Source organism: Notamacropus eugenii, chromosome 5 (assembly GCF_028372415.1).
Source record: "Notamacropus eugenii isolate mMacEug1 chromosome 5, mMacEug1.pri_v2, whole genome shotgun sequence".
NCBI classification, from domain to species: Eukaryota; Metazoa; Chordata; class Mammalia; order Diprotodontia; family Macropodidae; genus Notamacropus; species Notamacropus eugenii.
Window position 1 is genome coordinate 238,492,790 of NC_092876.1, and position 13,095 is coordinate 238,505,884.

The window sequence follows — 13,095 nt, forward strand, 5'->3', positions numbered from 1 at the left end:
GGTGTTCTTTGTCATCTGAGGGAAACTTCCCAACTCAAATAGCCAACTCCCCTCACTGTGGGGGGAAAGGGGAGGGGAAGAGTTCCTGTGGCTGGAGCTGAAGCAGCCTTTCAAACCAACTAACTTAGGGCTTGCCACTTGTTATTAAAAGTGGACCCTAGCCTGGAGGTGTTTACTCTTCACAGGGACCAAACCTCATCCTGGGATTTTCTTCTAATCTTCTCAAATTGTCCCAAAAAGGCTCTGTTGTGCCCTTATTCTTATTTATTTTTACCAGCATTTTGTTCATCTCAAAGTGCTATTTTCTCTCTTTTGTGGGGAAGAATCTTGAGAGCTTGGAATTTTCTGACCTATTCTGCCATCTTCCCAGAATCCTCTCTCCTACAGCCCTCATTTTATTTTATTTTATTTTTTTATTTTTTAATGTTTAACAATCACTGCCATACAATTGAGATTTTATCCCCCCCCCACCTACCCCCCACTACCCCCCTCCCTCCCCACGACTGCATACAATTCTGTATAGATTCTACATATACTTTCCTATTGAGTATATTTTCACTATAGTTATGCTATGTAGTCAGACTAAAATAAATGAAAGAAATTGTAGAACAAATCAGAACATGATACACAAACACATACACATACACAAACATGATCTGCTACATTTTGTGAGTGACTTCCATATTTCTTTCTCTGAGTGTGGAAGGCATTTTGCCTTGAGAACCACCTTTGGGATTTTTTTTTTTTTTTATAAGAAGTTTTTGCGTTATTACAAAAATCCAAGTCTACCAGAAAAAACTCTCACACACTGTGGTCGTTGCTGTGCACAAAGTTCTCCTGGTTCTGCTCCTTTCACTCAGCATCAGGTCATATAAGTCCTTCCAGGCCTCTCTGAAGTCTTCTTGTTCATCATTTCTTATGGCACAATAGTACTCCATTACATTCATATACCATAATTTATTCAGCCATTCCCCAATTGATGGACATCCCCTTGACTTCCAGTTTTTGGCAACTACATAGAGTGCTGCTATAAATATTTTTGTACATGTGGGACCCTTTCCCATTTTTATGCTCTCTTGGGGATATAGTCCTAGTAGCGATATTGCTGGGTCAAAGGGTATGCACATTTTTGTAGCCCTTTGGGCATAGTTCCAAATTGCTCTCCAGAATGGTTGGATGAGCTCGCAGCTCCACCAACAATGAATTAGTGTTCCAACTCTCCCACATCCTCTCCAGCATTTATCATTTTCTTGTTCTGTCATGTTTGCCAATCTTATAGGTGTGATGTGGTACCTCAGAGTTGTTTTGATTTGCATCTCTCTAATCAATAGTGATTTAGAGCATTTTTTCATATGATTATAGATAGCTTTAATTTCTTCCTCTGAAAATTGCCCTACAGCCCTCATTTTAAAAAAAATTACTCAGTGCCCCCTAAAAATCTAATTTTTTTTAAATGACACATCTTAAATTTAATAATTTATTGTAAATTTTGGGAGTTTTTGAAAACCGAAATTTTGATCATGCAATATTGCACTATGTATCATATTGCAAACAAGTCAGTACATGCACATATTCCCATTGATGTATGCTGTACTTCCTGAAAATGCACAACACACTCTCCTGCCAACATTTGCTTGTTAAAACCTGTTGGTGAACTTGATCACTGATAGGTTATAATTTTCATTTTGTGTGTTTATTTGAAAAATAATATAATTACTATGACTTTAACTCTGTTACACAACAGATGAAATATGTATGAATGGTTTCTCATCTCTTCTTTCCTTAGGTTTCCACGTCCTCCCCACAATTGCACCCAAGGCTACTCATCATCCTGGATCATTCCAGTGCTCCCCGGGCATGGTCTCACCCACTTTGGAATCTATGATGTAGAATTCACCATACATGAAAAGAATCTCCACTGTAGCATGCCCAACAAGCAGTTATCCAGTCTCTGTTCTATGACTTTCAAAGAGGAAGAACTCACCATCTCTCAAGGCAGTCCCTTCCATTTCTGGACAATTCAAATTGTTAGAAAGTTGTCATAATATCAAGCCTAAATGTCCTTCTTTGCAATTTCTACCCGGTGCTCCTGGTTCTGCCCTCTGGGTCAAAATAGAACAAATCTAATCCCTCCTCCACAGGACAGACCTCCAAATACCTGAAGAAAGTTCTCATGTTGCTCTCCAGACCTTCTCTTCTTTAGTTTAAACATCCTCATTCTATTAATAGATCTTCATTTCATGGACTTAAAGCCATTCACCACTCTGGTTGTAGTCTCTAGCCGATCAACGTCTTTCTTATGCTGTAGTGCCCAGAACTGAACACAATACTCAAGGTGATGTCAGACAAGGTCAACGTATAGTGGAACTATTATCTCCCTATTTCTAGAAACTATACTTCCATCAATGGAACCCAATATCACTTATCTTATTTTGACTACCACATAACATTGACTCACACAGAGTTTGTAGTGCACTAAAAGAACCCATATCTTTTTTCAGAACAAGTGTTGGCTAACCATGCCTTTACAATGCATCTTGTAGTGTGAAGGTGATTTTTATATCTACAAATCACACTCTATTATATTGACTTTCATTCTTTTCAGTCCAATGCTCCAAACTGTCAAGATATTTTTGGATCCTCTCAATGTGTTGGTTAGTCTACCAGGATTTCTGTAACCTGAAAATTTGAATAGCATGACATCTATACCTTTCTCTAAGTTTGACAAAAATGTCAAATATTAACTAGCACAGGGCCAAGCACAAATCCTTGGAGTACTTCCTGGAGACCTCTTGTCTTGCTAGCACTGAGTCATTAACAATTATGTTTTGAATATGATCATTCAACTATTTCTGATTCTATTTCATTATATTTTTGCCTAGTCCAGGAGCTGGCAAACTATGGTCCATGGGCCAGAACTGGCCAACCACTCATTTTTGTATCGCCCATGAGCTAAAACTATTTTTTACAAACCATTAACCATATTTAACCCCTAGTCTAACCTACATCTCTCAGTTTTCTCCTTAAGAATAGTATGAGATACTTTATCCAAAGTTTTGCTAAAATCTATAAACTATATCCTCAGTATCCCCTACCTCATACAAATTTTTGTAAACCTTATCTTGTCACATCAAGCCTCTTATATCACACTCATTTCTCAACTGAAGACCTTTTCTTACTTTATGGAGAAAATGGAAACCATTTGATATGCACTCATTTTCTCCCATTCTCTCAATCTCAAAAAAATCCTTGACATCATTCCCCTCATTTCCTCTTTTCCCTCAATTTCTGACAATGAGGTGATCTTTCTGCTCACCAAGACCAATTCTTCTATATCTTTGATCCCCATTACCACCTATTACCATCAGCAGATTACTACAGTGATCATTCACAATATCTCAAATTTTCAGTCTACTTGACTATCCTACTACCTTCCAACATGCTCAAATAGAGATGTGCTAGAGTCAGCTCATGCCAGCTTGCAAGAGTCAATTGCTAACTTTTCAGTATGAACAATTACACCTCAGAAACTTGCAAATACAAATCAGGATTTAATTTATTGTATTGTTGATACAGTCACCTACTTGCTGACCTTTGCAATCTGACTTCTAGCCTCTTCACCTAACTAAAACTACTCTCTCTAAAATTACCAGCAATCTATTAATTGCCAAATCTGATGGCCTTTTCCCAGTTCTAATTTCTTTATAATTAACTCTACTTTATTTTGCTAACTTACCTTAGTCAAGGACTCCAAAAGATTGGTCTCATTGTTTTGCTCCTGAGCTTAATTCAAGTAAGAGATAATTACACACACACATACACACACACAAATATATATATGTGTGTATGTATGTATGTATGTATGCATGTATATGTAGTACTATAAAACTGGGGAAGCATTTCAGCTAGTTCTCAACAGCCTTTAATGATATTTATTTCTCCGAAAGTTAAATTAATTTCCTCATGTGGGCTACAATATACATTTTGAGCTACATTATAGTGCACTTGTCATCTACCTTCTTCTATCATGCATGTATCCTATTTCTCATCTAACTAACCTATAAACTCTTGAGAATAGTGAAGTTTTTTTTACTTCTTTTGTATCCTTCACAGGATCTAAAAATTGCTGAATAGTAGCAATAGAAATGTTATTCTTTTAAACTAAAATATTACAACACAACTATAGAATACACCTTGACTTGTTTTTCTGAATGAGAACAGATTTATTCATACCGTCCTCTGATCTGCCTTGGATCCAATGATTTGCAACATATGGCACAAGCAGGGATTAGGGAGTTTTAGCCTATTCCCATAGCACTGGGCAAAATTAACTAGCTCTGGCTCACGCTGGGATTAAAATCTAAAGTTGGTACCTTACGAGTTGCAGCCTGGAGTAATGGAAAAAGCACAAAACTTGGTGATGACCATGATCTGAGTTTGAATCCCATCCCTGGCATTTATTAGCTCTATAAACACAAATAAGTTGGTTAATCTCTCCAAGCTTCATTTTTCTCATAAGTAAAATGGAGATAAGACTTATAGGACCACCTTGCCAAGTTGCTGTAAGGCTCAAACAAGATAATGTATGTAAAGCACTACATCAATATCAGTTATTATCGTGATCAGGAAACATGCTCCATAACAAAATGAGTTAGTCCGCTACAGCGATCCTTAAGTACAAGGACTGAGTCTTGTATAGAAGTAAAGAAACCTCTTAGTACAAAGATCAACACAATTTTTTCTTAATTGTCCTTCAAAAAGGTAACTTTGTGACAATAATTACAAAATCAAGGAACTTACTAAAATAGCGAAGATACAATAAGAATTTATTTGCTTCAGGAAACTAAAATCTTCACATAATAAATGTTTATTGATAAAGAACAAACTAGATTAAATTTTCATGTAATCTACATTCAGATAATAGAAGACTATATATGTATTCATATAGTCCACAGAAGACACTACAAAACAACTACTTTTTGTGAGAAATAAAATTCAAGCTTTTATGCCAGCTTTTTCCCCCCATATATTTAGTTCTTCCAGATTCTACTTAAAGTACTTACAATTATGTTTCATCAAATGAGAAGAGGCAACATGAAGACAAATAAAGATAAATACCATGCTATTTGCACTTTACACCAAAGAGTAGTAATAGATTACTTGTATGAATACAAGTAGATTCACAAAGGATTTGGAATCACTCAGGGATCAATAAATCATGGAGGATACCCTCCCACAAAAAAAAAAAAACAACTGATATCTCTTTCAAAGATAGAAAAGGGGTCTGAATAGAAAATTAGTATGACCAAGAATGGCATTCTTATGCAAAGAATTTGGTGCTATGCTATATACTATTTGTACTCAGCAAAAGGCAAAGAACTGAACAGAGTTGTAAATGAACTAAGTTACAAGGCTACTATTCTTCTTCCAAGAAGTCACATCTTCAATTCTCTTACCTTTCCCCCACCATACAGAGTTCAATCAGTCTACCAATAACACACCCGCAGTCCAAAGCATTTCAGAAACTGACAGAATAATAGCCAACAAATGGAAACGGAAAAGGGTGGAATATTATCTACAGAACACATCTATTTTCTCCTAAGTTCATTATACCTTTTTTCATTTGCTACTTCAGTACAAGTTAGCCCTATATACTACATAAGAGGAAATTATTTTAATTCATTATGAATATAATTCTACTTAAACTAAACCATTTATATTTTCTTTTCATTTTTATCACCTTGTTATTATGGGATACTACTATTTCATCTTGCCTGTTCTTATTAAGTCTAATTTTTTTTAAATGTATATTGGAGTCTCTCTAAAATGTTTACACTGCAGGGGTAAAATCTAGAAGTTGATGTATTTTCTGAACTCAATTCAAAGGAGATTTAGTTGTTAAAAATAGAAAATTATAGTACCAATTCAATATAAATACATGATTTGACATTGACCCCAACAATACAATTAAATCATGACCTCAATCTAATTTGTATTATTTAATGTGAATAGCAATATATAGGTTATAAAGTTGACCTTGGTCAACAGAATAAATTCACCTTAATTACGTAAAACCTAAACCAAGTTAATGTGCAAAAGTATAAAGTATCTTTAATGTGACTGTAAAACCCTAAATAATCATGAATGTAACATAGAAGTATTTCATTGTAAAAAAGGACAAACAGAAGCATCATAGATCTAGGGTTGGAAAGGAGAGCAGAGTTCAGTTTTAACATAAAGTTCAAAGTTGAGAAATAAGCTGGGAAAATGAGCAAACAACAAAAAAAATTGGACATAAACTCAGAAAAAGATAACAATGTGAAAACAGCTGCCAAAAAAGACTCGAAGAAAAATGCTAATGGGATATAACAAGCCCAACAAGAATTCTTGGAAGAGTGAAAGAGAGTGATAAGACTGGTATAGAAAAAATTGGAAAAGAAACAAAAGTTCATGCTAGAAAATTATGAAAAGAAGATTAACAGTTTCGTAAAAGAGGCACAAAAAATGCTGGAGAAAATAATACCTTAAAAAAGCAGAATATATTAAATGGAAAAGGAGGTACAAAAGCATACTGAAAAAAAGAACTCCTTAAAAAGCAGAATTGGCCAAATAGAAAAAGAGGTTCAAAAACTCACTGAAGAAAATAATTCCTTAAAAACTAGAATTGGGCAAGAGGAAGCTAGTAACTTGAGATATCAATAAAACAATATCAAAAGAATGAAAAAATAGAATGTGAAATATCTCATTGGAAAAACATGGAAAATAAATCAAGGAGAGCTCATTTAAGACTTACTAGTCTACCTGAAAGCCATGATCAAAGAAAGAGCCTAGATTTCATATTTCAAGAAATAATCAAGGAAAACTGCCCCAATGTTTTAGATCCCAGGGAGTAAAACAGAAATTGAAAGAATTCACCAATCACCTCCTGAAAGAGATTCCAAAATGAAGACTCCCAGCCAAATTTATTTCTATTTTATTTATAGCCATATTCCAGAGCTCCCAAGTCAAGGAGAAAATATTGCAAACATTCAGAAAGAAACAATTCAAATACTGTGGAGCCACAGTCAGGATAGCACAAAATTAAGCACTTTCCATGTTAATGGAGCAGAGAGGCTTGGAATATGATATTCCAGAAGGCAAAGACGCTAATATTACAACCAAGAATCATCTATCCAGCAAAACAGGATATAGCCTTTCAACAAAAAAAAAAAAAATGGACATTTTTAATGAAAAAGAGGATTTTCAATCATTCCTGATGAAAAGAACAGTTGAATAGAAAATATGACATTCAAATAAGACTCAAGGGAAGCATAAGAAGGTAAACATGAAATCATAAGGGTCTCAATAAAGTTAAACTATTTGCATTCTTATAAGAGATGATTTATGTAACTACTAAGATCTTTATCATTATTAAGGAAGTTAAAAGGAGTTTATATGGACAGAGGGCAAAGGAATGAGCTGACTTTGTTGGAATGACCTCAAAAAATAAATGAAGAGGGAGAAAGAGGAATGCACTGGGACAAGGAAGAGGCAGAATGGGGAAATTTTTCTCACATAAAAGTGGTATACAAGGAAGAGCTTTTACAATGCAAGGGAAAATGGCATCCCCACCCCACCCCAGGCAGGCAGTGCCTGAATATCACTCTCATTAGAATCAGTTCAAATAAGTAAGAAAATTAGATAGATAGACAGACAGACAGACAGACAGACAGACAGACAGATAGATAGATAGATAGATAGATAGATAGACAGACAGACAGACAGACAGATAGACAGATAGATAGATAGATAGACAGATAGACAGATGGATAGATGGATGGATGGATGGATGGATGGATGGATGGATGGATGGATGGATGGATGGATGGATGGACGGATAGATAGATACACACACACACACACATACTCAGTAGTTTATAGAAATGTAACATATTCAATAGGAAAATAGGAGAGGAAGGGAATAAGAGAAAGAGGAGGGTGGATTAAGGGAAGTAGTAGTTAGAAGCAAAACAGACTTGAAGAGGGATAGAATAAAAAAGAGAGAAAAGAAGAAATGGAAGATAATAGGATGGAGGGAAATACACAGCTAGTAAATATTACTGCGAATGAGATGAGTTCACCCATAAAATGGAAGCAGATAATAGACTGGATTAGAAACCAGAATCCAACAATATGTTGTTTAGAAGAGACACACTTAAAACTTAAAGACACACAGAATTAAAATAAAGGGATGGAGCAAAATTCTTCAGCAGGGTAGCAATCATAATCTAGGACTAAGCAAAAGCAAAAACAAACCTAATCAAAAAAGATAATCAGGGAAACTACATTTTGCTAAAGGGTAGCACAGACAATGAAGTATTACAAAAAAATTTTACAGAGTTTCTCTCACAAACACTTCATTTCTCAAATGTATACTGAATATATAACTGAGTCAAATTTATAAAAATAAGAGCCACTCCCAACTGATAAGAAGTCAAAGGATATGAACAGGCAACTTAATGAAGAAGAAATCAAAGATATCTACAGTCACATGCAAAAATTGCTCTAAATCATTACTGATTAAAGAAATGCAAATTAAAACAACTCTGAAGTACCATCTTATACCTATTAGAATAGACAAATGCTGGAGGAAATGGAGGAAAAAACAGCACACATAAACTGTTCAGAACTGTAATTGGTCCAATAATTCTGGAGAACAATTTGGAACTATGCCAAAGGATTATAAAACTATAATATCCCTTGACCCAGCACTAGTAGGTCTATATAGCAAAGTGATCAAAGAAAAAGGAAAAGGAGCTATATGTAAAAAAATATGCATTGTCAGTTCTTTTTGTGGTGGCAAAGAATTGGAAATTGAAGGGATGCTTATCCTTCAGGCAATGGCTTAACAAGTTGTGGTATATGATTGTGATGGACTACTTTTGTGCTATAAGAAATGACAAGGGAACGGTTTCAGTAAAACATGGCAAGATCTGAACTGAGGCAAAGTGCAGTGAGAAGAGCTGGGAGATCATTGTACACCAAAACAGCAATGCTGTAATGATGATCCACTATGAATGACCTGACTATCTGATCAATACAATGATCTGAGACAATTCCAAAGGATTCATGATGAAAAAATGCTATCCACCTCCAGAGAAAGAATTGATGAACCCTGAGTGCAAAATGAAGTATAATTTTATCTCTTTATTTTTCTTGCTTTTTTTGGAAATATGGCTAATATGGAAATGTTTTATATGGTTTCATACGTGTAACTGATATGCTCCTTGCCTTTCTTCTCAGTGGATGGAGGAGAGAGTGGGAGCGAAAAAGAGAACTGGGAACTAAAAAATTAAGAATAAAAGAATGTTAAAAACATATTTTAAAAGAAAAAAAAAGATGTAGCTTATAGCACAGTAGATAGAGTGCTGGATCTGCAGTCAGGAAGACCTGAGTTCAAACTCCAGTCTCAGATACTCAGTAACTCTTTGACCAAAGGGAAGTCACTCAACCTCTCTTTGCCTCAGTTTTCTCAACTATAAAAATGGAAATAACAATAGCACCTACTTTGCTATGATGTCGATGGCTATTAGATATCTCAAAACTGTTTGATCCTAATCTGAATGCTTCCAAAACTATTCTACCATTCTGTTTCTTCTTAATCTTTGTATATGGATATCTTTGTTCTTCACTTTTGCTTCCTACTCCTATTACTGGGCTTGTTTAAATCACTGTCATCACTTCTAACTCTTGGCTATTACTTCTCATTTCCACCACAGGTTTCCTTCTTATCTTAGTTTTTTTTCTTCTTCCTAATCTTATCTCATCAGACCAACTACAATAAGTTGTTGACTATAGTTAACAACTGCCACTGTCCATACTACAAAACTAATTTATTAATTAAAAGAGACTAATTAAACTTTTCTAAGTAAGAACTATGAGAGGCATTGTGGTATAATAGAGAGCTGGCCTCAGCATCAGGAAGACCTGGATTCAAGCTATTTCTCTGACACATACTGGCTGTAGACCACAGTCAAGTCCATTAACTTGAAAATGCTCCCAGGAAATTCTCTAAGACTAAGTTTCAGGGAAGGTGCCAGTTCACACTAGTAGAGGAAGTCCAAAGAATCACAGATTTTGGGAGATGACAGGGATCCTCATGGGCCATCTAGACCAATCCAATACAGGACTGTTCCCAATACTGATTAAATCACAGGCCTGACTTTTTTTTAATCTATGTCATGAAAACCTCTAAAACTTTTTCCTATTAGAGCCCTCATGGCTAAACCTTAACTTCTGACCATATACCAACAGCATAGTCTATTAGTACATCAAAAATCTTAACTATTCTTTCCCCCATTCACTCGTCATTACTCAGTAGCAAATTTCATCACTTACTGTTATCATTCAACTAACTATCCAAAAGAATACTCTTACTTATGAAGGCCACTAATCCTTAACCACTGTAAGTCACTCATTCAGTTCTGACCTTTCCATGTGAAAGCAGTCTTAGTGAAGTCAATCTGTCCAAAACGTTGATAAAAGCTTACTTACTATTTTTTTCTTCTGTGACTTTAAATCGTCCAGTGCTTCATCTGAAACAACAAGATTTTAAGATTTAAGCAACATTAGTGATTTTTAAAGCTTAAATATATCAAATACAAGGGGAAAGATCTTAAATGCTATATATTGACCAGTTATTAAAAAATTCTCATATTTAAATATAACAGATGAAAAATTCATCAAGTCTATAAATCACCCACATTCCACTAAATTCTTTTGTAAGAGCTTTTAACTTTTTAACATTCTTTAACACAAAATAAACTTCATGTAACAAAAAAAAATTCTTTCCTAATTTGCCTCCCCCAAATTTCATGGGTAAAGCAAAAAATACAAAAGTATATCTACCCAGTCGTACTTCGAAAAATATATATACTTTCTATTATTTCTTTCCCTGCCCTTTAAAGGAAAAAATTTAAACATTTCACATCCCCCTCTATCAAAAAAAAATACAAAATGTCTTTTTGCTTGTTTTACAACTAGTGATCTGTATACTAGTAGGGAAAACTTTTTAAAGGATAGTGGAGGCAAATGACAGGGGATATTAATTAGTCATAAGTTCCCAGAGTTTACCTGTTCATATTGTACTTAAATTTATACTCTCAAAATGAATATTTTAAATGGCAATTTCAAATACAGATGGAGCTCTTCAAATATATATAAATTCTCCAATTTTCCATAACAAAAATGACTAGAGTCATAATTAACAAAGACACCTGTATTATTGATAGAAATTACTTGTTGGAAATTAGGTGAGGCCCAAGTAGAAAATGTTGCCTTTGTAACAAACATTATTAAATAAATGCTTTGCATTTAACTAAATCTATAAGTATATAAATATGGAATCAGAACTAGCCCTAGGTTAAAACAGCAAGATGCCTAAGATACAACAATAATTTTTAATATGCTTTTTGATAAATGTACATTTTTAACACCAATTCAACAATTATCAAATGTTTACAATGTGGAAGTCTCTGTGCTAATGCCATAAAATTCTACTTTCCATGATAACTATTTATTTTAAGGCAGTTTCATGTAGTATAAAGAACACTGGACTTGGCATCAGGAGACCTGGGTTTCTACTGCAGCTCAGATACACATTAGCTGTGCATCACAACCTTGGTAAGCTTCAAGTTTCCCTGTGAGCAAAGTACAGATAATAATACTTACACTACCTATCTCAAACAGTTGCTCTGAGAAGAAGCATTCTGTAAAGCTTAAACTATTATGTAAATTCGACTTACTATCAATACTGTAATAAGTAAAATTGCATGTATTACAGTGAATGCTTACTGTGTCCAATGGACAAGAACATAATTTTCAAACCTGGTCTTATTCCCATAAATGCCTCATCTCACCTCTGAGTAGGTGACTTTCTCACTGAATGCATAAAGCAACAAAATACAGTTTATTCTACTGTAAAAAAGTAAATTCATCAAAAATACAAAATTATTGAAATGCGGCTTTTTCTTTAACTAGAAAAAGCAATGTACAAAGGATAAGTACCCAAAAGATCAAATCCTCATATGAGTGCTAACAGATCAAAATGGTAGAAGTCCTCAAGAAATAAGAGACTGAAAAGGCAAGCAGGATTACAAGTATACAATACTTTGCTTTATAAAATATATATTAACTTGAAAAGTTAAAATTATATTTTTTTTAAACCTTACTTTAAAATCACTAAGTGAATTAATGGAAGTCCTTTTAGAAACAAAGAATTATTAGCATGAATCATCCTGATTTACCTAATTTTAAAAGTTCAATTGTTCATGTATTGGATTTTCCTAAAAAGGGCATAACTGTACTTACTTTAAAAATTACAGACTGAATTGAAAATGTCTGTATTTAAAGGGTAAAGAAATGAAAGGAACATGTTTATGTCTCATCACAACGGAAGCTCTTCAAAGACAGGAAGTATATCTTTGTACTTTTATAGTATATAGCAGAAAGTTGTGAAATACACAAAAATTACAGTTTACAAAACACTTTCATTGTGAACGCAACTGATCCTTAAAACAGCCCTGTCAGGTAGTTAATGAAAACATGGTTATCTCTTACCAATCAAATGAGGAAAATAAACTTTAGTTAGAAAGGTTTGTCCAAAGAATAGTGACTCTATCAATGTGATAAAAACCACAAAACACATATCTATCTGCACTAAAATTATTGGATTTTGGTTAAGTAACATATCCAAAGGTTACTTTGCATGGTAATGAAAGTATCCTTTGCTTTGTATGATAGATGTACTCAGAGTTAATTGTATAATGAAATCTCCCTGACTTTTTACAAAATTAGGCATGTGTCATTACATAGTTTAATACATGAAATTCATGATCCACATAGGGTACACAGGGAAAAAAGTCTTCCAATTGCTAGAAAGGAAGTTATGATTACACTAGTGCCCTACCCAGGTCTATGCCATCCATGTAGTACTAATATTATTCCTACTGGTATCCTTTTGAGTCCTTTCAGAACTTTACAAATTTTCCTATGCCTACAATATGGCCTCTTCACTGAAAGAAACTTCTCCCTTTCCCGGAATCCCATGAAAAAACA

General features: G+C 34.3%; 1 protein-coding gene across 5 annotated transcripts in view; it reads right to left on the reverse strand.

Moving 5' to 3' along the window:
• The window catches only part of LNPK (lunapark, ER junction formation factor), a 106,592-nt gene that overhangs the window by 60,161 nt on the left and 33,336 nt on the right, over window positions 1–13,095 (reverse strand). For all 5 annotated transcript variants that reach the window (XM_072612387.1, XM_072612391.1, XM_072612389.1 and 2 more), the window contains one exon: window positions 10,534–10,574. In XM_072612387.1, coding sequence (XP_072468488.1) covers window positions 10,534–10,574 — 41 coding nt within the window. The remainder of the gene's footprint in view (window positions 1–10,533; window positions 10,575–13,095) is intronic.